This window comes from Rhodnius prolixus, unplaced genomic scaffold (assembly GCF_049639745.1).
Source record: "Rhodnius prolixus isolate KJV_2025 unplaced genomic scaffold, Rpr scaffold_3, whole genome shotgun sequence".
Taxonomy (NCBI): domain Eukaryota; kingdom Metazoa; phylum Arthropoda; class Insecta; order Hemiptera; family Reduviidae; genus Rhodnius; species Rhodnius prolixus.
Window position 1 is genome coordinate 44,724,359 of NW_027411603.1, and position 26,964 is coordinate 44,751,322.

The window sequence follows — 26,964 nt, forward strand, 5'->3', positions numbered from 1 at the left end:
GACTAGGTAGACGTTAAACTATAAATGCATCAATGAATCTCAATAACTATTATCACTAAAACATTGCTATTTATACCAGTTATAGAGCTAACTTTTCTGTACAATTCAGTAAAGAATTCATTAAAATCGGAACAGTACGAAGAGAGATATAGATAGAGGTTTGAAGTTTGAACGATTTACAAAACCACTAAAATTTAACCTTCTATATCTTAACAATTATTATCGTCAGAACATTGCGGTTTATGTCATTTATAGAGAAGACTTTTCTGTACAATTCAGTAAATAATTCATTAAAATCGGAAGAGTACGAAGAGTGATATAGAGGTTTGAAGTTTGAACGATTTACAGAACCACTAAAATTTAACCTTCTATATCTTAACAATTATTATCGTCAGAACATTGCGGTTTATGTCATTTATAGAGAAGACTTTTCTGTACAATTCAGTAAAGAATTCATTAAAATCGGAAGAGTACGAAGAGTGATATAGAGGTTTGAAGTTTGAACGATTTACAGAACCACTAAAATTTAACCTTCTATATCTTAACAATTATTATCGTCAGAACATTGCGGTTTATGTCATTTATAGAGAAGACTTTTCTGTACAATTCAGTAAAGAATTCATTAAAATCGGAAGAGTACGAAGAGTGATATAGAGGTTTGAAGTTTGAACGATTTACAAAACCACTAAAATTTAACCTTCTATATCTTAACAATTATTATCGTCAGAACATTGCGGTTTATGTCATTTATAGAGAAGACTTTTCTGTACAATTCAGTAAAGAATTCATTAAAATCGGAAGAGTACGAAGAGTGATATAGAGGTTTGAAGTTTGAACGATTTACAAAACCACTAAAATTTAACCTTCTATATCTTAACAATTATTATCGTCAGAACATTGCGGTTTATGTCATTTATAGAGAAGACTTTTCTGTACAATTCAGTAAAGAATTCATTAAAATCGGAAGAGTACGAAGAGTGATATAGAGGTTTGAAGTTTGAACGATTTACAAAACCACTAAAATTTAACCTTCTATATCTTAACAATTATTATCGTCAGAACATTGCGGTTTATGTCATTTATAGAGAAGACTTTTCTGTACAATTCAGTAAAGAATTCATTAAAATCGGAAGAGTACGAAGAGTGATATAGAGGTTTGAAGTTTGAACGATTTACAAAACCACTAAAATTTAACCTTCTATATCTTAACAATTATTATCGTCAGAACATTGCGGTTTATGTCATTTATAGAGAAGACTTTTTGTACAATTCAGTAAAGAATTCATTAAAATCGGAAGAGTACGAAGAGTGATATAGAGGTTTGAAGTTTGAACGATTTACAAAACCACTAAAATTTAACCTTCTATATCTTAACAATTATTATCGTCAGAACATTGCGGTTTATGTCATTTATAGAGAAGACTTTTCTGTACAATTTAGTAAAGAATTCATTAAAATCGGAAGAGTACGAAGAGTGATATAGAGGTTTGAAGTTTGAACGATTTACAAAACCACTAAAATTTAACCTTCTATATCTTAACAATTATTATCGTCAGAACATTGCGGTTTATGTCATTTATAGAGAAGACTTTTCTGTACAATTCAGTAAAGAATTCATTAAAATCGGAAGAGTACGAAGAGTGATATAGAGGTTTGAAGTTTGAACGATTTACAAAACCACTAAAATTTAACCTTCTATGTCTTAACAATTATTATCGTCAGAACATTGCGGTTTATGTCATTTATAGAGAAGACTTTTCTGTACAATTCAGTAAAGAATTCATTAAAATCGGAAGAGTACGAAGAGTGATATAGAGGTTTGAAGTTTGAACGATTTACAAAACCACTAAAATTTAACCTTCTATATCTTAACAATTATTATCGTCAGAACATTGCGGTTTATGTCATTTATAGAGAAGACTTTTCTGTACAATTCAGTAAAGAATTCATTAAAATCGGAAGAGTACGAAGAGTGATATAGAGGTTTGAAGTTTGAACGATTTACAAAACCACTAAAATTTAACCTTCTATATCTTAACAATTATTATCGTCAGAACATTGCGGTTTATGTCATTTATAGAGAAGACTTTTCTGTACAATTCAGTAAAGAATTCATTAAAATCGGAAGAGTACGAAGAGTGATATAGAGGTTTGAAGTTTGAACGATTTACAAAACCACTAAAATTTAACCTTCTATATCTTAACAATTATTATCGTCAGAACATTGCGGTTTATGTCATTTATAGAGAAGACTTTTCTGTACAATTCAGTAAAGAATTCATTAAAATCGGAAGAGTACGAAGAGTGATATAGAGGTTTGAAGTTTGAACGATTTACAAAACCACTAAAATTTAACCTTCTATATCTTAACAATTATTATCGTCAGAACATTGCGGTTTATGTCATTTATAGAGAAGACTTTTCTGTACAATTCAGTAAAGAATTCATTAAAATCGGAAGAGTATGAAGAGTGATATAGAGGTTTGAAGTTTGAACGATTTACAAAACCAATAAAATTTAACCTTCTATATCTTAACAATTATTATCGTCAGAACATTGCGGTTTATGTCATTTATAGAGAAGACTTTTCTGTACAATTCAGTAAAGAATTCATTAAAATCGGAACAGTACGAAGAGCGATATAGAGGTTTGAAGTTTGAACGATTTACAAAACCACTAAAATTTAACCTTCTATATCTTAACAATTATTATCGTCACAACATTGCAGTTTATGTCATTTATAGAGAAGACTTTTCTGTACAATTCAGTAAAGAATTCATTAAAATCGGAAGAGTACGAAGAGCGATATAGAGGTTTGAAGTTTGAACGATTTACAAAACCACTAAAATTTAACCTTCTATATCTTAACAATTATTATCGTCACAACATTGCAGTTTATGTCATTTATAGAGAAGACTTTTCTGTACAATTCAGTAAAGAATTCATTAAAATCGGAAGAGTACGAAGAGCGATATAGAGGTTTGAAGTTTGAACGATTTACAAAACCACTAAAATTTAACCTTCTATATCTTAACAATTATTATCGTCACAACATTGCAGTTTATGTCATTTATAGAGAAGACTTTTCTGTACAATTCTGTAAAGAATTCATTAAAATCGGAAGAGTACGAAGAGCGATATAGAGGTTTGAAGTTTGAACGATTTACAAAACCACTAAAATTTAACCTTCTATATCTTAACAATTATTATCGTCACAACATTGCAGTTTATGTCATTTATAGAGAAGACTTTTCTGTACAATTCAGTAAAGAATTCATTAAAATCGGAAGAGTACGAAGAGCGATATAGAGGTTTGAAGTTTGAACGATTTACAAAACCACTAAAATTTAACCTTCTATATCTTAACAATTATTATCGTCACAACATTGCGGTTTATGTCATTTATAGAGAAGACTTTTCTGTACAATTCAGTAAAGAATTCATTAAAATCGGAAGAGTACGAAGAGCGATATAGAGGTTTGAAGTTTGAACGATTTACAAAACCACTAAAATTTAACCTTCTATATCTTAACAATTATTATCGTCACAACATTGCAGTTTATGTCATTTATAGAGAAGACTTTTCTGTACAATTCAGTAAAGAATTCATTAAAATCGGAAGAGTACGAAGAGCGATATAGAGGTTTGAAGTTTGAACGATTTACAAAACCACTAAAATTTAACCTTCTATATCTTAACAATTATTATCGTCACAACATTGCAGTTTATGTCATTTATAGAGAAGACTTTTCTGTACAATTCAGTAAAGAATTCATTAAAATCGGAAGAGTACGAAGAGCGATATAGAGGTTTGAATTTTGAACGATTTACAAAACCACTAAAATTTAACCTTCTATATCTTAACAATTATTATCGTCAGAACATTGCGGTTTATGTCATTTATAGAGAAGACTTTTCTGTACAATTCAGTAAAGAATTCATTAAAATCGGAAGAGTACGAAGAGTGATATAGAGGTTTGAAGTTTGAACGATTTACAAAACCACTAAAATTTAACCTTCTATATCTTAACAATTATTATCGTCAGAACATTGCGGTTTATGTCATTTATAGAGAAGACTTTTCTGTACAATTCAGTAAAGAATTCATTAAAATCGGAAGAGTACGAAGAGTGATATAGAGGTTTGAAGTTTGAACGATTTACAAAACCACTAAAATTTAACCTTCTATATCTTAACAATTATTATCGTCAGAACATTGCGGTTTATGTCATTTATAGAGAAGACTTTTCTGTACAATTCAGTAAAGAATTCATTAAAATCGGAAGAGTACGAAGAGTGATATAGAGGTTTGAAGTTTGAACGATTTACAAAACCACTAAAATTTAACCTTCTATATCTTAACAATTATTATCGTCAGAACATTGCGGTTTATGTCATTTATAGAGAAGACTTTTCTGTACAATTCAGTAAAGAATTCATTAAAATCGGAAGAGTACGAAGAGTGATATAGAGGTTTGAAGTTTGAACGATTTACAAAACCACTAAAATTTAACCTTCTATATCTTAACAATTATTATCGTCAGAACATTGCGGTTTATGTCATTTATAGAGAAGACTTTTCTGTACAATTCAGTAAAGAATTCATTAAAATCGGAAGAGTACGAAGAGTGATATAGAGGTTTGAAGTTTGAACGATTTACAAAACCACTAAAATTTAACCTTCTATATCTTAACAATTATTATCGTCAGAACATTGCGGTTTATGTCATTTATAGAGAAGACTTTTCTGTACAATTCAGTAAAGAATTCATTAAAATCGGAAGAGTATGAAGAGTGATATAGAGGTTTGAAGTTTGAACGATTTACAAAACCACTAAAATTTAACCTTCTATATCTTAACAATTATTATCGTCAGAACATTGCGGTTTATGTCATTTATAGAGAAGACTTTTCTGTACAATTCAGTAAAGAATTCATTAAAATCGGAACAGTACGAAGAGCGATATAGAGGTTTGAAGTTTGAACGATTTACAAAACCACTAAAATTTAACCTTCTATATCTTAACAATTATTATCGTCACAACATTGCAGTTTATGTCATTTATAGAGAAGACTTTTCTGTACAATTCAGTAAAGAATTCATTAAAATCGGAAGAGTACGAAGAGCGATATAGAGGTTTGAAGTTTGAACGATTTACAAAACCACTAAAATTTAACCTTCTATATCTTAACAATTATTATCGTCACAACATTGCAGTTTATGTCATTTATAGAGAAGACTTTTCTGTACAATTCAGTAAAGAATTCATTAAAATCGGAAGAGTACGAAGAGCGATATAGAGGTTTGAAGTTTGAACGATTTACAAAACCACTAAAATTTAACCTTCTATATCTTAACAATTATTATCGTCACAACATTGCAGTTTATGTCATTTATAGAGAAGACTTTTCTGTACAATTCAGTAAAGAATTCATTAAAATCGGAAGAGTACGAAGAGCGATATAGAGGTTTGAAGTTTGAACGATTTACAAAACCACTAAAATTTAACCTTCTATATCTTAACAATTATTATCGTCACAACATTGCAGTTTATGTCATTTATAGAGAATACTTTTCTGTACAATTCAGTAAAGAATTCATTAAAATCGGAAGAGTACGAAGAGCGATATAGAGGTTTGAAGTTTGAACGATTTACAAAACCACTAAAATTTAACCTTCTATATCTTAACAATTATTATCGTCAGAACATTGCGGTTTATGTCATTTATAGAGAAGACTTTTCTGTACAATTCAGTAAAGAATTCATTAAAATCGGAAGAGTACGAAGAGCGATATAGAGGTTTGAAGTTTGAACGATTTACAAAACCACTAAAATTTAACCTTCTATATCTTAACAATTATTATCGTCACAACATTGCAGTTTATGTCATTTATAGAGAAGACTTTTCTGTACAATTCAGTAAAGAATTCATTAAAATCGGAAGAGTACGAAGAGCGATATAGAGGTTTGAAGTTTGAACGATTTACAAAACCACTAAAATTTAACCTTCTATATCTTAACAATTATTATCGTCACAACATTGCAGTTTATGTCATTTATAGAGAAGACTTTTCTGTACAATTCAGTAAAGAATTCATTAAAATCGGAAGAGTACGAAGAGCGATATAGAGGTTTGAAGTTTGAACGATTTACAAAACCACTAAAATTTAACCTTCTATATCTTAACAATTATTATCGTCACAACATTGCAGTTTATGTCATTTATAGAGAAGACTTTTCTGTACAATTCAGTAAAGAATTCATTAAAATCGGAAGAGTACGAAGAGCGATATAGAGGTTTGAAGTTTGAACGATTTACAAAACCACTAAAATTTAACCTTCTATATCTTAACAATTATTATCGTCAGAACATTGCGGTTTATGTCATTTATAGAGAAGACTTTTCTGTACAATTCAGTAAAGAATTCATTAAAATCGGAACAGTATGTAGAGAGATATAGAGGTTTGAAATTTGAATTCGATCTTTGCCGAAAACAAGAAGTACGTAAACTTACTGTCTGAGAATTATTACTTTATTACGCACTCTCTCTTACTATACTAAGTAACAGGAACTACAGTGATTGTTCTAAACTGTTTTTTCACCCTAAATATTCAAGTTTTTGAGATTACAAAAGTTCAGCCATCTGAAAGTGCCAAATTTACTTAAAAGAAAGTTTTTCCCGCAGTTTTTGTGATTGTTTCGAAAACGTTACATACTTTTGCAGCGAACATGGATAATAAATATTAAAGTCAGGTATCTTTTTATTACATGCTGTTAGTTTCAAGGAAAGTTGATTAAGTAAACTGTGGTGAGACAAAAGTCGTGTGAGTGTTCTTGCTAGATTTCTTTACTTCCTGTAAGCAAAAAAAACTCGGAAGTGGAAGTACTATAAACTTGTGGATTTTTGGATTTTGACTTTTAACAGGAAAATACACGTTTTTAGGGTTCCTCTGAATTTGTGTGTTTTGTTATGGATTTCAAATATTACTAAATGGACTTTTAGATTATAAGAAAAAGTACTTATGGAGAAAACTTTGCTTAAAACAAAAACAAAGTAACAATATTTCGTATTTAAGAAATACTGTTTAATAACGATTTGCCTAGACCGAGGTCTCGGCAACAAAAGTATAAGCTAATTTTGCAAAAATCGTGAAATATGATAAACAAAGTAAAGTTCAACTTTTTTTTAAAAAATGTATTTAAAAATAAAAGTGAAAGGAATAAAAACTAAAAATGTTCAAACTTGTGTAAAACTATACCACCGCACTATACATCAAATCTGATCGGCCATTTTCAGTAATTTTTAGTCAAGCAAATTCCTCGGTAAAGTCTAGCCTTTAATTAACTTTGGTATTCTAATCTTAACTGTAATCTAGTAACATTCACTTCTAAAAGTACATTTAATACGTGCTTTAAAGGATGCATACAAGAAAAAAAGTAATTATATCCATCAATTTTGGTTGTGTTTTGTTTTACTAAAGACCAAAAGAAAGATTAAAATTGGCGACTTCCTTCTTTGTGATAAAGACTTCCTATCGGCAGTAGCAAAATACGTAATCAGAGCGAAATGATTTCCAACTCAATGTTGGAGATTATGTCCCCAGCTTTTTGTTTGGTAAGTAATGGTAAGTTCAATAACTTTAACATTCATTACGCATTGCTTAGAATTCATAAAATATTTTGTTTTAACTTTTACTACAGTCCTGCACCAATCAAATTCTCACATCGTTAGTTAATTTGCACACTAAAACTCACCCAGCTCTTGCAAAATTAAGTAATTAATTCTCTTAATTATCGTTTATGAAGGGTGGCCAATCAAATATGGGCCATTAAGATAATTTTAACTTTAAAAAGTTGAAAGTTTTAATTAAATTTAATGAGATTTTTTACCCGCAGGATGTGACTGTGATTTTTCAAACCCTTGGGAACTTTCACTCTAAGTTAATGGTCAACCCCCCACACTAGACTTAAGAAGAACAGAACTAAACAGACGCTATCGATTACTTAAAAGACGATAGATCTTTTAAATTAGATTAGACTGTCTCTAGACAAGAAAAGGTTGACGAAATTTGGAAAACTCTTTCGATAAAGTAGTACTACCGAGTTAAGGGATTTTTTACGTTAAATATTGGTCGACATTAATGTTTGGTACCAAAATGTGGCATAATTTATAGATTTTCATCTTTAAAATGAAAAGACTTTTAGATCAAAACTCTCTCTGGACAACAAAAGACTGATTTATACTTCTATTTTGTAACCCATTGAGCTGTGTGGTTCAACCAAACGCACCAAATCTCCAAACGATTCAGTCCCTTCTCAATCTAAAATACTTCGAACTATTGTAAACGCTCCATTTTATGTCTCCAACCTGACACCTTAACATTCCTTTTACCACCCAAATCGCCCAAAACACGATATAGGAAACTCCATTTCAATCTACAATTTCATAAAAATCCTCTAGCTCAAAATCTTTCTTCAAGAACTCTTCCTGATAACCCGGACAAGACGTCTTGAAAGACAGTGGTCTCGTGATCTCCTCTCAAGTGAAGAAAGTGACTAAATAGTCTAATGTTTTGGAGTATTATCACTGGGTAACTTCTCCACTCGTTTGCTACTACTATCATAGTTTTACTTATAGCTTCAACGCGCTGATTATAACACAAATAAACGCAAAAGTTAATGGTGTCAACAGGACAATCACACTTCTCTTCTACTAGAAAAACCCTTCGATCTTGTAAAATGATGTTTGGGCAATTTTCTGCAATATGTACACAACTGATTCAAGAAAGTAAAAAATTAAACACTCTAAAGAAGCCATGTTAAATATAATGCAATATAATACAATGCAATTTATTGGAATAGAATTTCTAAGTGGATAATCCGACGAACGGTAAACCAATCAGCAGCAGCGTAAGAAACCTTATGCGAGAGGGAACATTAATCAATCGGATTTTCGTCTGTTTTAAACTAAGACAAAATCTGGTCGAATAAACAATATTTCTACCACCTCAACTTACGTAATTAGATCTTTTTGACACTTACAATTTGTACTAAACAAAGTACAGTTCGACTTGAATATTGTAAATCTTCGCTTTAATAAAATGATGTTCATTAGATGAAATACGTTGAATCCAAGGTATATACTTCTGGTAGACTGATATTCTACCAATTCGGAATATTGTATCAGGGTTTGAACCCTGAAATGGTACTTTTGGAGGCGAGAATTACATTTCCTCTCCCAACAGCTGTTCTTCTTTTCCTTCTTTCTTGGCGTTAGCCCCATGAAGGGCACTAGCTTCATCTGTACTCCAATTGAGGTTTCGGGAAGTATTTAAGGTTTTGCAGAGTAGAATTGTAGGCCAAACGCCCAATTCGCTGATATAATAATGGATCTTAGATTTAAAGGGTTTACTCCCTTTGTTGAACACATCTCCAAGAGAAGGTGTATACTATATGTGCCTTGGTATGCTTGTTTGACGTGAATGTAGTGTTAGTGTATTGTGTCCCTATTGTACTAAGTGAAAGTGCATGGAGTACTGTGCTAGGAACCCGTGGGATTGCAACACCCAAGGAAGCTGCATGCAACAGCGACCCCTTGCGGGATTTTCGATTATACCATTAAATATTCTTATTTATGTTAAATAGATGATAATTATGCCGAAATCTTTAAAGAGAAGCCAACTAACTCATTCCCTCCTTCTAAAGTCTCTTAATGAATTTTTCTAGAAAAAGTTTTACAAAAACACACATTGTGAACAATATTTCCAGTATTTAATGCTTAGCACTCTGTTTGCAACTTTAAGACATTACCATTGTTACATAAGTTAAAGCGAAGTTTTTAACAATTTCACTAGCCAGAGCCTCTTTTTCTACAACCGGACAACAATAGATAAAGGAAATCCTATTGTTTACATTGTATTTCTTTAAAAAAAAAAAACCTAATTGAGGAAGAACTAATTAAAGTGGATTGATGCAAAAGCTCCAGCCTTTTATTTGCAAGCAAATATTTACTTGCTTCAGTCTACTGTTAAAATTGTGCGTGGTTTGTTAAAGATTGGCTTCATTCACGAAGTACATTTGAAGCTATTTCAGAATCAATCTTACATCGCTTAAAGGAGAAACGATTCGGAACCTTTTTAAAAGCCCAACATCAGTCTTTAAGAAAATGTTTATATCATATTTATATTAAAGGGAGACAATCAAAAAAGATTAGGAAAAAAAAAAATCTGATGACTCCAATTAGTTAAATTCAAAGTCTGTTGACAGTTATCTTTTAAAAGTAAGTTCAAACTTCATAGTAATGTTTTAAAGTTTAAATGGCATCGAAATTAACTAAGTTAACAACACTTTGAACATTCTCCTGCTTTATTTGTTCGTACGAGAAACGTTTCAAGCTTTCTTGAGGCCCATCATCAGTCTATTGTACTCCAAATTATATGTTACAGAGGAAACACAATAAAAAGTTTAAGAAAACAGTAAATCATGAACCAAATCAGATTTGCGAACACAGACTTTAAATCTTTGTTTTGTACGAGTATTAAGAGTAGTAAAACAGAATTATCTGGTGATTCTACACTACTACGGCAGGAGATTGAAAAAGTTTCTAATACAGCCGATGAAAATACACTGTGTTAAGTGTTAACTAAGTTAATTTCAAAAGCAAAAGTTAATTTAAAGATTAAAACGCTACTTTAGAAGTTTGTACTTACTTTTAAAAGATAACCGTTCATTTAAAGGTTTTTTAGAAAACTTCTCTTGAGCCATCACGTCATCGTCTGACGAACAAAAGCTCAGAGGGAAAAGAAAATGTCTGTGGAAATGGTAATTACGCTTGGACTTAATGTAATTAGGCAGCGAATAGCGTAAAGAACTTAGAACAGCGTTACAGGCTGTTATTTATTACATTTATTTCCTATATTAATAGTCATTTATTACAGCTTTTCTTTAGCTGGCCTGGTGAAGTTATGTTAAAACATAAAAAAAATGGCTTATTGGGAGATAAGATACTGAGAAGATGAGAAAGTCCAGAATGATCTATCTATACCAGAAATATACAGGGTGTTCATTTTAGACGGCTCAAATGCATTTCATGCTTAAACGGTTAGTCTGAACAAAAAATGGTAGAGGAAAAATTTGTTGCCCGTCACCTCTAGTTTCAGAATATGTGACTTGATTTTAGATTCCTGCCCGCATACGCGGCTGACGCGCGACCAAAAGTGAGGGTTTGCAGTTGACCCCCATTTTCATATTCACGGTTTTAAAGAGTATAAAAAGTTATGAAAGAAACTGGAAACCGCAATTCGATATCTGCAAAATTAAAGGTGCTAGACCATTTCAAAATCTGGTATTTATTAATCATATTTCAATTTTTATAACTTGTTATCAAAGAGAAAGAAGAGCACGCGATAGGTCATTTTTATGTATTTTTTTCATCTCCTTTCTACTAAAAATATTGCCAAGGCAGTAAAGCCAGTATTTTTGCTTAATATAGGGAAATAAGTCGTTTTCCGAGTGATTTTTCTAAGAAAAATCAAATGTTAAGAGCTTTAGATGTTCTCAAGCATGCTAAATAACCCTCCATCCCAAGCATATTTCTCAAGCATACACAAAATGGCTAGAAATTAATTTTACATCTGTTACAAACAAGAAGGCTTAATAATTATTTGGTAATTTTGGGAGAGTTGCGTTTAATTACCAAAATATAATTGGAAACCTCCTGCCACATATTTTAAGTGATCAATATCTTTCATGTAAAGGATCAAACTTATTCCTTAATTTATCAAATAATGCACTTTACTAAACTTGTGAAGATGTACTGTGAAGCATGCACAAATCAAAGAGTTCTGATCTAAGATTCAAAACCAAAAATCATATCGAGACCCAAACAATCCGTCATGAGTCTGATTTCTGTTTCTATATCTTTAACTCTAGAGGTTTTCTGTGTAGTCCTATTCTTAAGATATCTCTCCTAACTCACAGTGGCCCAGTTAATTATCTGATCTGAGGACTGAGAACTGTTCGTGTTAAACCCAAAATTATCCTGCCTGGATACCCCAATCGGGATTAATGCTTAAAAGCTTTCCATTATCGGAAAAATTTGACAGAGATTTTCTAAGGACATTGAAGAAGACAATCTTGGATATATGAAGCTCACCAGTTCCACTTCCTTTCTTTTCAAAGTCAATCTCAAAATTCTTAAAAGTACCTCCTTAAATTCTTTAAAATGTTAGAATAAATACAGCATAGTTCTCAGAGTAAAACATTTAGTGTCAACAGTGAAGTTCACTCGCCGATAAATACAATTTTGCTCACCAAACATTTCACACAAAATGAGTTAAATTACTGATTAGTGATTTGAATATCCTTGGATAAAATTGAATAAACTACATGTTGTAGTTGCCTAAGTGAATAACTCGCATACACTTTTCATTCACTATTTTATTAACATTGAACATTGCATAATTCGATGTAAAAACAATGCTGGGAACCTTTCGAATCTAATAGCAATTTAGTCACGCACATTAATGTAATCAGTATCAATAAACACGCTGGTCTCTCGTATTCAAGATTTTTTTTACTAAAATATAACTATGATTTTAAGCTTTGCAGATTCGTTCAAGATACATAATGGAGAAAAAGTACCGCTGTATTGTTGCATTAAACGAGTCTATTGAGATGACCTATTTCCATTTTAAAAAATAATCCAAAAACCGCAATATTATCTAGGTAAATTGAAATTATTTTTACAATATCAGTTCAAAAAACTCTTTTTAAAATTTAGTAATACTATAAGATGGAACCCATTGTCAATCCAATACTATAACACTGGAATTATTGATGTTATTCCCAAATATAGAGATAGATGGTGTCTACAATTGCGTAAAATTTCATATACTTCACAATTGTAGAAAGCAAAATAGGATACAAAATTTAATACTAATATCTTCTTTACAATGGGAGATACATATTGGAGTGAAATTACAGAGCGAGCTATGACCCAAAAAATTTTCAACTCTTAATATCTTCACTACTTACGGATTTGTACTCATAGAAACTATATCTTATAACTCAGAAAAGTATAGTGTATATGAGAACTTTACAAGATAGATATTGGGCTGAAATTATAGGGCGAGCTATGACCCAAAAAAAAAATACTTACGGGTCTTGGGTCAAAGTTACTAAAGCTTACAACTCAGTAAAGTATAGTGGATAAGAAAATTTAGTGATAGATGGTTTCTACTATTGGGCAAAATTTCATGCAGTTCGAGACTGAAGAAAACCCAATATTCGGATACAAAGTTTTGGCGTTTGAATGACCTAACATGAGAAAAATTCAACTTAGTATATCGACTATATCCATATTATATTCTGTATTATGCAGACCCCCAGTACTACGCTACAGTTCCTGATATTATCTCTAAATAAAACAGCAATGCTCACTTATAAAGGGGAATAACAGCTCAAGGCTCTTTCTCAGACAGGCTGTTCCGATCAAAGAATCAGTGAACCTCATCCCAATACCCATAAACTAATCAAAGAAGAGAAACGATTTCGGAAATTACTGTTGGATTTTCTTTCTCACTGTCACTGAAATAACTCTTTTAAGGATATTATTCAGCGAGGTGTTACGATAGAATTCTCTGCAAAGTTACATTTCAGTGGAATACAGGATTTTACGAAACTCCCAATAATAAGAATTAAATCTAAATCAAATCTTTGGAATTTTAGTAAATATCATGAGTGCAAAACCTTGAGAATTGTAGTTCGCAAAAGTCCCAGACTGTTTTTACAGCCTTTTAAATAATTCAATTTAAAATAACCAGTTTTGTTTAAGTAATAAATCAATCAAAAATTTCAATATAATTGAGACAAAGAGTAAGAATTTAAATTTAAAAAACATTCGAAATAACAGCTAATAAATTATTAGGGACAATATTACAAAATACAATTACAAAATTATTAGTTTTTTAAAAAAAGATTGGGTGTGTTTTGACAGGGGTAACGTAATTAATGATTTCTTTTATTCAATTAATTAGTTAGTTTATCCTTTAATGGGAACAGTAATTTGTTAAACTGTCAATAAGTTGTGCTTAATTTCAAAAATAATGTAATTTAGTCATTACTTTGCTTTTCTTGGACAACAGGTACCCGATATTCTGACAAGTTTAAGTTGAGAGAATAGAAAAGGCGTAAAAGATTGGCCTGGAAGGAAATAGAAAACGAAATCATGATGAAGTAATATTACTTGGGAACATATTTTATTTAATTCTCACGTTGAAGAAGAATGTAATTTCTTTAAAAAAAAGTAAAGGAAATAAATTTAGTTAAAGTAAATTAGGTGTTAACATTTTAACCACTATAATTCACCACTTCACCATAATTATTCTGCATTTTAATTACTGGATAAGAAAACATTTAAAGCGTTAACAACGGCTTGTACTTTATACAATATCAATTTTTATGCGGAGGCCCAGCCCAGTGTTAGATTCGTTCTCCATCGTAAAATAGAGAACATGAGATGCATCAATTTCATGCTATTTTTCAAATGCTGAATAAGAAACAAAAATTCTTTTATGCAGATAAAAAATAAAGAAACAAAAAACCAAAAAGTGCAAAAAATTACTCCCATAAATCTACTTAAAACCTCACAATAAACGTACATAGCTTTAAGGTTATATTTTTTTGTGTTCAAGTATTTGTGGTGGAAAAACAGTATTACAAATTTTATTAATATCAGTTTTTCAGGACAAGTAAGTAAAATTTATTTTCTACTTAGCTTTTCTTTTTTCACAACGGTATCAAGTTTTTCTTAATGTAAGATCAGGTATAATAATTGCGTAAAATTTATATTATGTGAACTATTGCCGAGTAACTAATGACAATTATTATTTTTTATTGTAGCCTTGAAAAAGATATTGTTTTGAAATTAGATCTTTGTTAATCACACATTGTTGGCTGAAGGAATCTATGCTATTTTTACTTATCGTAATAGGTATAAATATTACAGAATATCCTTTCATTTTATTTACATAGTTTCGAAATTAGTTGTGGCTAGTCAAGTGTAACTTTACTAATTGTAAAATGTAGATAAATTCAATCGTCTATCTTCTAAATTATGAATATTTTTAAAATCTATTTTTAACAAAGAAGTTATTTAAAGGTGAATCCTTGCAGGGAAATAGAATTTTAGTGGAAAATCTAAAGTACTCCAGAACCGTCCGAGAACGAATTAATTAGCCAGTGATTGAATGAGAAGATAAGTTTGGGTGATAATTCTACAGGAAAAAACAAGGAAATTAAAGAAAATTTCTAGTTAAACTGTTTTTGGAAATGATGTGCTAATTTCCCAGCGAGAATCCTCAAAGAAAGATCTTTTTTCACACAACCAAGTGAGTATAGGGTGACACGAAGCTTTCTTTCACTTGTTGCTTGTATCGCTAAAATTAACAATAATTCTATTCCGTAATTCCAGAGATAGGTATTTAAAATTGGGAGAGACTGGATCTGTTATCAACTAGTCTTTTCCAAAAGTGGTAAAAGTCTGATGAGTTCAGTCCATATAAGACTTGTGCGAGTATTCCAAGTTGATCTTTTGTAGTTGAAAGCCCCAGGTAGTGGGCGAGATTGGTGGATTAAAGAGAAATGAATTGGAGGAGGTTCGACGCAGCGGAGGGTGAAAGAAATGGGTTTTGGTTTAGGTTTCGCTTTACTAAATTTTACTTTTTTTTTAGAAAAAATATTTTTCTAGGTATACGAGAGAGAATTGGAGGTTTCTGTGTGCCACAGTTGCGATTCTATGAGAAGAAAGAACTGCACTTTCCGGCAGAATTAAACAAGGTGGTTTTTTACGACCAAAAGTACTGATGAAGAGATATATCGTGTATATTATTTATATAAACCCTTGTTAAAAACCGTAACGATTCTCTAACTGCAATTATTGGTAAATATTTCATTGGCAATAGCCAGCATTTCTTTAGTAACCTTTCTGCACTTCCAGAGGAGACGATGAAGAAGTTTTAGAAGTAATTAAGAAGACAAATAGTGTTTATCTCGGACTACATCTTGACAAACGTCTAACATGGAACCTCCCACACGAGACTCAAACGAATTGACCTCAATCTCAGGAACAAAATGTTGAAAAGACTACTCGACAAACGATCAAAACTGACCCTGACAAACAAGAGAAAACTATATACCGCTCTAATTGCCCCAATATGGACGTACGGAATACAACTCTACGGAAATGCCAAAAAATCGGAAAATCAACCGACTTCAAACCTTACAGTCTCAAATTCTAAGAACAATAGTTAACGCTCCCTTCTACGTCTCCAATCACAAAATACACTCTGATCTAAATATTCCTCTCGTCTCTAGAAATAGCCCAATCTCGGTACATAGAGCTCCACTCAAATCTACACCCTCTGATCTACAAAATGTCTACTACAACACTTCCTTCAAATCCACAGCGCAGACTAAAACGATGGTGGCCACGCGACCATCTTCACACAGAACACCGACCTCCTAGGATGGTTGCTGCGTAAGCTTCCCAACGTGGCGAACTAACGGCTTCCATCCCTGGTTGGTCGTCGTTCACTGCACTCACGCCCTTGGCGTGTATGTAGGTATATGCATATACATACGTGCATTTGCGCTATCATTATCTCCCATCTCTTTTGCTTATTGTAATTAATTACAGTCGCAAAATAAATAAATAAAAAAAGATTTTACAAAATCATAATGCAAAACAACTAGTAGTTTACATCCAAGTTATCTTCCAAGGAACCTATACCAATACGTGTTTAAGAACTAAATCACCAAATGTGTAAACCAAAATCATCCCAGACTTAGTAGCTCTATATATCCTGAATTTTCTATCCGAACTGACATTAAAATCAAGAAAATAAGTTATATTTATCTTGTGTCCAAACTAATGGTTTTGAAACGTGAACACAAATAGCAGTGTTTGAGCCTGTTTACTAAAATAAAGTGACTGGTTTAAGGAATGCTAAAAATAAAATAAAAATTTACAGCCTAAAGCAAACAGCTGTCCACTTGGAACAATGGAACATTATTTACTTTAGCAAAATGTATTCATGAACTCCTACTATTTTAAGTTGAAAGAAAACATTAACTTTACCAAAGGTTACTGACCAGTAAGTTTCTAGTTTTTTTTTTCTTTAAATTAGAAATCAAGGTTAAAATCTCTGTAACAACTTGTAAAATTTTCAGGAATGTAAAAAACTGTCAGGGGGATAAAAAAACAGTTATCAATATTTACTCGGCCTTCTCCTTACAAACTACAATGAAATAATTTTGAAGAACGAAGCCTAAAACCAGTACATGAGCAGAATTTTCTAGTAAAAGAGTTAAAAGAAGAATCAAATCTATGAATACATAATTTATTAATCATATTTTCGGTATAAACTATGAAAAAAGAAATTAATTCATTCAGAAAAGTGCTACTTTGTTACAGGATTTTGACAACTGCTTCCTGATTTGTCTCATGAGATGATCCAAAAGGAATATAACGTTTGAGCTACCAGAGATGTTCTGTTTTCCATCTAAGAAACACTGGGAACCATTTTTCAGACTCAGCGATTTCAAAATGGTAAAGTAAACTTGACCCTTTCGCGCTGTTCTTCATTACAGAAATTAAAATAATAAAAATATATTTCAGGTAAAATGAATGTTCTGCCGAAATTCTTCCTCTCTTGAAGTCTCTTTTCCAAAAATGTGAAACCATTAAAATAATACAAAAGGAAGTTAGAAGCGTCAAATAGAAAGTTGTCCATTCAACGGAAATTGGCTATTTAAGAGTTTCGACTGTGTTTTCAGCGCTGACTTAATTGTTTTGCACTTTACTACCTTCACGTACTATCTAGTCAGCTGGCCTAAATAAAAGCTGATTCCTATACTCTTTTTTTTGTGTGTCAGTTGTATTCGTTCCAGAGAAAGTTAGAGAATAGTTCATGGTTTCTATCAAGATTCAATCAAAATGCCAAGAAAAATTCATTCTTATCGTATTATAATGAGAATTACATCATTGATTTCTACATTGGTCAAATTGCAGTATTTAGTGAACAAAGCAATCTCTTACTGCAAATTTTATTCCAGTTATAGTCGAAGAAATTTACGTATAACATTTGAATATGTCAAGAATTTTTGAAACTTAATTTTTTTACGAAGATAAACGTTTTGTGATTTTCAGTAAGAAAAATAATGATGGTTTCGGTTTTCGACCGTTTTTGATTGATGATTTTGAGGAATATTGAGGTGCGGCCATAAATTCAAAAACAAATCTTGTTACTTCATACCTACGTTTCGGTAAATATATTACCTTCTCCAGGGTCTGTACTAAAGGAATATTACACTAATATAAATTTAAAATTTCTGTATATTTTTTATATTCCTGAATTAATATCTATATTTTTGAAAATACCGTTTGTGCTCATTTTCAGCAACTTTTTTTCTCGTAATCTATTAAATCTAGGTTTTGCCAGAAAAATTACAGTCATAAAGGAGGATTTGCCCTATATTTTAAAGAAAATTTGGGAATTTTATCTTTTATAGAAAAAGAGAAAAAAATTGTCAAAGTTGGGTGTATTTTAACGTTACGCTTTTTCGTGCATTTTTCGACGATCAACCCTTATACAACTGTCCCCTACCAGACAGTTTTAATTAGTGTAATATTCCTTTTGTACAGACCCTGGAGAAGCTAATATATTTAGCGAAACGTTGGTATGAAGTAACAAAATTTGTTTTTTGAATTTATAGATAATAGTAAAAAAACCGCAACTCAATATTCCCGAAAATCATTCAGAAAATAATGTTTTTAGTGAACATTTAGCAAATTTTGTTTTATTTATTTTGCGTTTCCTTTCTCAAGTTCGCCAAAGAACAATTCTCAGCCGCAGGTATGCTAAATACTACGTAATCTAAATATAATATACAGGGTGATCCATTTAAAACGCACCAATAGCTAATAACTTTTTAGGAAAGCGGAATTTCGAAAAAACTCACGAAGTAAACTATATGTTTATTTTGGTCTAGTTTCCAAATTTTTCACCCCCGATGCTGTATCTTTATTTTTGGCGGAGTTACGGCCAAAAACCCGATTGGGATTTCATAAGGACCACTGGTTTTGACAATGATTATGAAAACTAAATAAGAAACTGTGAAAAATGGCGTTAACCCCGTTTCGATATCTCTAATATTAGTCGAGATATTTAAGATCAAAGATACAATTTTATCTATTCGTGAACGGTTTTCAATATTAATTTTCCACCAGAAATACTCGTTTTGGGAGGTCCTCTGGCTGCAAAAAATGTTATTTGTGACGCAAAGAACAAAAAAAATAATAACTGAAGATTTTAAAATATGAAGTGTAATGTAATGGTTGTGGGTGAATCAGGATAAATTTGTTTTATCATCAAATAAAAGCAATCATCACATCATTTAAATGTACCTAGTATGCAAGACTTCTTGAAACGGGGTCAACGTCATTTTTCACAATTTTTTATGTAGTTTTCACAGTCATTGACAAAAGCAGTGGTCCTTATAAAACCTTAATTGGGTTTTTGGCCGTAACTCCGCCATAAATAAAGATACAGCATTGGGGGTGAAAAATTTGAAAACTAGACCAAAATAAACATATAGTTTACTTCGTGGGTTTTTTCGAAATTCCGCTTTCCTAAAAAGTTATTAGCGATTGGTGCGTTTTAAATGGATCACCCTGTATATTTAACAATATTTTGTTTCTGATTATTGAACACTAGAGGCTCGTTTAATTGAGAAATCAGAATGATTGCAATACTTCCTGTTTGAAGACGATAAGAGAAAGTATAAACAAAACAAATTATCATAATCGCCAAATTACAATATATGAACTAAAGTGTATTTTTGAATAATATATTTTTTTTAAATGAATGTTAGCTTAAATCAGTAAATAATAAATTAATTTTTACCAAAAGTAAAGAAATAAAAATGCAATAATTTGTCGCAGCCATCTTTTTGATAATATCATTAAAAATTATTGGTAATTTATTAGTGAAATAAATCAAAGAGTTATCGCAGCTCTCAACTATTTCTTGAGACGAATAAGGTTACTAAAATTAACTGCAAACTTATTTAACATCTAAACTGTAAAATTTATAGTAAAAAGGATATATTAAATCCCAACTATAGTGTGTTGCAAAAACTGCGAGAGTTCTGTCAAAAGTTGGATGATCGAAGAAATAATTGAACTTTTAACTCTCTATAGAGTTTTATCTTTACTGTGGGGGTGTACCCCTTTAGGGCATGAAAACTTATGCCTAACAAGGGGCGAATTCCTTAATTAGAGCTTCCAACAAAAAAAAATAAGGAAACAAAAGGTCCATCCTAAGGGCTCTTCTCCAATACTAACTACCGTCAGCCTGTTATATTACTGCAGGTAAAGTAATAAAAAAAATCGTTCAATTTTTAATCGATAAAGTCTAGAAAGAACTATCAGTTGTCAGCTAAATTTAAATGGTTAATATAAAAAAATAACGTGATTTTATTTTTAAAAAAATCTATAATAATGATCGATTTCTAGTTATCTACTATCTAGTACTTTCTGTCTACTAATTACTCGGTATCTCTGGAAGAAAGTGAAATTATTTAAGTGACATTATGAGAAATATGAGAACCGTCATACTTTCATTACAGCTGGCTAACTGTGAACGCTGATGGTAGATGTATTCTATCAGGTAAGAAGACAAACTATCTGTTATTTAATATATCTTATTTGTTTAATGAAATATTTAACAGGCAACGCTGATTCGAGACTATATTTAAAAAAAAAAAATATGGCTGGCGAGAATGTGTCATTAAAGGAAGGAAGTATTTTTTGTAGAGAATAACGATCAATAATCTATAAAATTAATAATAAAGTTTGCAAAAAAAAAAAGTTCAATTATTCTCTGAACAGACCTCGTACAAAACGAGAGATTCATTCAGAAATTTCGGCTTGAAAGTAGGTGTAGTTTTAAATTCCAATGGGTAGTGAGCTGAGATTGTATTCCGCAGAGATATTTGTCATTGATTCAGAAAGAATTGTTTTTCACATGCATGCATGTATACATTTAAAGGAACTGACAGTAAGGAAATCGCTCATCGGAAGTTCCCAAAAACGGCTCTAACGATTCTCCTTAATCTCAATTAACTATATGGTTAGGAAAATTCAAAGCTGGACTCAAATTAAATTATTGATCGTTCAAGACTCGATTGAAAAACCTCGAACAGTACTAAACTTACTGCCTGTTTTTCTTATTAATAGTTGTAATAATAGGAAAACTATATTCGTACAATTTTGATTTTTCTATTTGTCTATTTATTGGTGGCAGAAGCTGCAGAATTTTAATCTATTAAATAAATTAATTATTTTGCCGTAAGAAGTAGAAGGTGAGAAAAATAAATATTTAATAATAACCTATAAGTATAATAATAGGTATAATTAAGTTAATTACATAACTCTGTTAGTTAAAGTTTTTTTAACTTTAAAAAAAATAAATAAATAAATAAAAAGCGTGTACAGAATTAAATTATTAGTATATAGTGCACTCTTGCAACTATCTGATTTTTAATGGTTGTTGACATTATTATAACTATAAACTGGCCTTTAACCATTTATTTAGCAAAACAACAGTACGTGCTCTGCGTTTGACTTGCATTACTCTTCAATTTAATTTATAATTAGTTAACAGTTTACCTTGATGCACTTCAAGCATTCAGTTCTAGAATGCAAGGTTATAAAAGGCTGGTCAAAAGTGAGCTTTTGTGATTTTTCTAACTTTTGTAAGAAGAAGTAATAGATAGTAAAATTACACCAGAAGTAAAACGTTTTTACAGTCCTGTGAAGCAGGCTGAAGAAAAGAGAGAAGATTTTGTAGTAAATAGCTTTTGATAATGAGAAAAGGCAATCTTTTAAATGATTTCCTTCGACAGTAACTGCTTATCATAAGCGCGGGACGCGTGTTTAACTTTTATATCCAATTAAATTGAATACATGGAAGAAATATAGGGAAGGAAGTAGACCACTAGAGTGTACTGGGTTTCAATGCGGGAGATTCCTGGATCGAATCCATTAAATTAGATTTGTTCATCCTAGGAGCTTCTTACAGCTCACTGACTGGTAACGAACAATGTAGTCTGTAACTAGAGAACATCGGAGGCCGGTAGTACACTGGAAACTCCGGGTGCTAATAACTACAGATGTTGACGCGCCTTAAATCATTTAAAAAAAAAAGAAAAAGAAAGAAATACTTTTTTTAAAAGCCGTGAAACCAAAACTTAATACTGCGGACAACCCTTCAGAGATCCATCAAATGACGTAGGCTGTGCTATCCTAAATTAATGGTTATATGAGATTAAAAATCACTTATTTCGGTGAATTTAGTCTGGAATTCCGACTTTTCCCACTGTTCATTGAACTTATATTAAGAAATAAGTACGACCCAGTCTGTAACATCCAGCCCTGTTCTTGTAAATGGTTATTTGAGATTAAAAATCACTTATTTCGGTGAACTTAGGCTGGAATTTCGACTTTTTCCACTGCTTATTGAACTTATATTAAGAAATAAGGACGACCCAGTCTGTAACATCCAGCCCTACTCTTGTAAATGGTTAGTTGAGATTAAAAATCACTTATTTCAGTGAACTTAGGGTGGAATTCCGACTTTTTCCACTCTTTATTGAACTTATATTAAGAAATAAGGACGACCCAGTCTGTAACATCCAGCCCTGCTCTTGTAAATGGTTAGTTGAGATTAAAAATCACTTATTTCGGTGAACTTAGGCTGGAATTTCGACTTTTTCCACTGCTTATTGAACTTATATTAAGAAATAAGGACGACCCAGTCTGTAACATCCAGCCCTGCTCTTGTAAATGGTTAGTTGAGATTAAAAATCACTTATTTCGGTGAACTTAGGCTGGAATTTCGACTTTTTCCACTGCTTATTGAACTTATATTAAGAAGTAAGGAATAGTTCCTTATATTAAGAATAAAAGAATAGTTTTGGTACAGACAAAATAAAATGGGTGTTTTTCTTGGAGTCTGGGATTTGGAAAATTTTTAGAACGACATTTGGTAGTATAATGGTAGAATGAAGGTCAAACACAGGAAGAATTAGAAGAACTTTATGGCTAGGGAGACTGAAAATATTGGTGGAATTGATGGTATGGTCATCTGGGAAAAGGATGGTAGAATTCCAAAAAAGCTGTTCGCTGGTCACCTTAGGGACATGAGGTAATGGAGGCCAATGATGGCAAAGAACCTAAGGGAACTTGGAGGTAAAGATGGAAGCGGGGTTTAGCTCAGGTACAGGAGCTGAGGAGCAAGAATGGCAACCGCTTTATTGTAGTTTGTACTGCCATCAAAAATAAAATATATAAATACTCTAACAAATAAAACCAACGTACACGGCTTAGTATAAGTCACATCATTATCTCTTAATTGCAGTTCTAAATCTTTTACAATACTCCGAGTTCCGATAAGCTATCTGACTTAATAAGACCTCAGGGATTTGACAAGAGTAAATGGAGGCGACTGGCCAAGCTGCAAGAGCTTTGAAAGACGTCCTCCAACTGATTGCCCCAAAAAAAGTTATTCAATAAAAAAGTTACTGAAATGAAGAAAATAACGTAAGCTTTACAGGAAGTCGCAGGAATCACTTTTAGAGTCTTTTAAAAGAATGCTTTTAGAAATGTGCTACACCCGGTTTGGGGATATATCACTGAGATACAGAAAGATCCAATGGTGGTGTCCAAACAGCTTATAAAGTTATAAAGCTAGATTATTTTGGAAAGAGTAATTAATAAATGATGAAAACCACATACCATGTTGTCCAGCGGGTAGATGTCTGCGAATATGGTCAACTCCTTCATGAAGACTATCCTCTCTGGTGACATCCAATGGAAATAGTATTACAGCCCCTTGGCCAGCACCTGGTACTGATTCTAAACCTTTCATTTTAGCCCTAATAATTCTAGCCGCATCACATTCCAGATCGCCATCCTGCAGGCCGGCAAACACACGGAACCCTAGTCTAGCCAAGCGCAATACTAACTGTAGGCCAAGTTGATTCTGTACACAAGTGACTAATACATATTTAACTGGCGGGCATAGATCTTCCTCTTCGACCACAACATTCTCTGTTTCCTGCTCTTGTGGTTGATGTTCAGATGATTCACCATTCAGTTGATTATTTGCCGCGGTAGCACGTTTAGCTTTACACAATAAATACAAGAGTAAAGAGCCGGCTATACAACAGAGCGCTGTCAACTGAACAGCAATCACAAGTGCTGTTTGCTCATCCATTTTAGCTGTTTGCTGTTAACACGAAAATTCACATTAAAATGAAATCGCACAAGTTAAACCCCCCCGACAAAGACAAAGGTAAACAAAAAACACGCGGAATAAATCGAAAAAGTAACCTTCCGGCTTGACTTGACACATTAACCAACACAACGCTGGAACTGGACTGGCGGTTACAGATTCCCCTTCTCAAGAGGCCGGCTTCTTCAAGTCCCCCTTCCACGCTGGCCAAGACTTACCTGTTCATTCTTACCTTTACTTCTTCGCAGAAAACAACTAATTCTTCTTTTCTTCATTTAAATTAAATATTTAATGGCTTAAACAATGTTCTGTGATGATGTATTACCAATTCTCTTAACAAGAGCAATTTTAAGATAATTTTCGCAAATTTCAATCATAAATAAGATCTTTCCTAACTTGGGACTTGCGACTTGGAGTAGCTATATTGAGAAACTGATATTCAGTCCATGAATTACAGGATTTTCTCTCGTAGAAATGCTATGAACATAATATGCACGTACATAAGTACAGTTAATGCAGTAATCCTCAATCATAAATGAGACTATTTCCACTGTTCTTTTGCACTTATCTTTATAGAAAGAAGATACCTAATCTGTATTATTCACCTCGACACAGTTAATGGTTATTTGACATTAAAAACGATGAAAAGTGATTTTATTACATCACATGTAACCATTTACCAAATCAGGGCTGGATATTACAGACTAAGTCGCCCTTATTTCTTAATATAAGTTCAATAAACAGTGGAAAAAGTCGGAAATATGGCCTATGTTCTCTGAATTTATCAATTTTTAATCTCAACTAACCATTTAGAAGAGCAGGGCTGGATGTTACAGACTGGGTCGTCCTTATTTCTCAATATAAGTTCAATAAAGAGTGGAAAAAGTCGGAATTCCAGCCTAAGTTCACCGAAATATGTGATTTTTAATCTCAACTAACCATTTACAAGAACAGGGCTGGATGTTACAGACTGGGTCGTCCTTATTTCTTAATATAAGTTCAATAAGCAGTGGAAAAAGTCGAAATTCCAGCCTAAGTTCACCGAAATAAGTGATTTTTAATCTCAACTAACCATTTACAAGAACAGGGCTGGATGTTACAGACTGGGTCGTCCTTATTTCTTAATATAAGTTCAATAAGCAGTGGAAAAAGTCGAAATTCCAGCCTAAGTTCACCGAAATAAGTGATTTTTAATCTCAACTAACCATTTACAAGAGCAGGGCTGGATGTTACAGACTGGGTCGTCCTTATTTCTTAATATAAGTTCAATAAGCAGTGGAAAAAGTCGAAATTCCAGCCTAAGTTCACCGAAATAAGTGATTTTTAATCTCAACTAACCATTTACAAGAGCAGGGCTGGATGTTACAGACTGGGTCGTCCTTATTTCTTAATATAAGTTCAATAAGCAGTGGAAAAAGTCGAAATTCCAGCCTAAGTTCACCGAAATAAGTGATTTTTAATCTCAACTAACCATTTAGAAGAGCAGGGCTGGATGTTACAGACTGGGTCGTCCTTATTTCTTAATATAAGTTCAATAAAGAGTGGAAAAAGTCGGAATTCCAGCCTAAGTTCACCGAAATAAGTGATTTTTAATCTCAACTAACCATTTACAAGAGTAGGGCTGGATGTTACAGACTGGGTCGTCCTTATTTCTTAATATAAGTTCAATAAGCAGTGGAAAAAGTCGAAATTCCAGCCTAAGTTCACCGAAATAAGTGATTTTTAATCTCAACTAACCATTTAGAAGAGCAGGGCTGGATGTTGCAGACTGGGTCGTCCTTATTTCTTAATATAAGTTCTATAAGCAGTGGAAAAAGTCGAAATTCCAGCCTAAGTTCACCGAAATAAGTGATTTTTAATCTCAACTAACCATTTACAAGAGCAGGGCTGGATGTTACAGACTGGGTCGTCCTTATTTCTTAATATAAGTTCAATAAAGAGTGGAAAAAGTCGGAATTCCACCCTAAGTTCACCGAAATAAGTGATTTTTAATCTCAACTAACCATTTACAAGAGTAGGGCTGGATGTTACAGACTGGGTCGTCCTTATTTCTTAATATAAGTTCAATATGCAGTGGAAAAAGTCGGAATTCCAGCCTAAGTTCACCGAAATAAGTGATTTTTAATCTCAAATAACCATTTACAAGAGCAGGGCTGGATGTTACAGACTGGGTCGTCCTTATTTCTTAATATAAGTTCAATAAAGAGTGGAAAAAGTCGAAATTCCACCCTAAGTTCACCGAAATAAGTGATTTTTAATCTCAACTAACCATTTACAAGAGCAGGGCTGGATGTTACAGACTGGGTCGTCCTTATTTCTTAATATAAGTTCAATAAAGAGTGGAAAAAGTCGGAATTCCAGCCTAAGTTCACCGAAATAAGTGATTTTTAATCTCAAATAACCATTTACAAGAGCAGGGCTGGATGTTACAGACTGGGTCGTCGTTATTTCTTAATATAAGTTCAATAAAGAGTGGAAAAAGTCGGAATTCCAGCCTAAGTTCACCGAAATAAGTGATTTTTAATCTCAAATAACCATTTACAAGAGCAGGGCTGGATGTTACAGACTGGGTCGTCCTTATTTCTTAATATAAGTTCAATAAGCA

The 26,964-nt window shown here is 32.2% G+C and overlaps 1 protein-coding gene and 1 long non-coding RNA gene across 6 annotated transcripts in view; one reads left to right on the top strand and one right to left on the bottom strand.

Annotated features, from left to right (window-relative positions):
* Positions 1-24,517, bottom strand: part of LOC141453090 (uncharacterized oxidoreductase YbbO) — a 134,885-nt gene extending 110,368 nt beyond the window's left edge. Inside the window, exon 1 of the mRNA XM_074125832.1 lies at positions 23,861-24,517. Coding sequence (XP_073981933.1) covers positions 23,861-24,341 — 481 coding nt within the window. The 5' untranslated portion in view covers positions 24,342-24,517. The remainder of the gene's footprint in view (positions 1-23,860) is intronic.
* On the top strand, positions 14,623-18,997 carry LOC141453092 (uncharacterized). Of its 5 annotated transcripts, XR_012457779.1 has the most exons (9): positions 14,650-14,817; positions 14,905-14,995; positions 15,178-15,392; positions 15,476-15,676; positions 15,752-15,943; positions 17,034-17,156; positions 17,233-17,360; positions 17,477-17,611; positions 17,681-18,996. It is a non-coding gene; the product is annotated as an uncharacterized lncRNA (long non-coding RNA). The 5 variants fall into 5 exon arrangements; XR_012457777.1 differs by having other exon boundaries at positions 14,623-14,753; positions 17,233-17,611; positions 17,681-18,994; XR_012457778.1 differs by having other exon boundaries at positions 14,653-14,827; positions 17,233-17,611; positions 17,681-18,995.
* Positions 24,518-26,964: the final 2,447 nt, after the last annotated feature.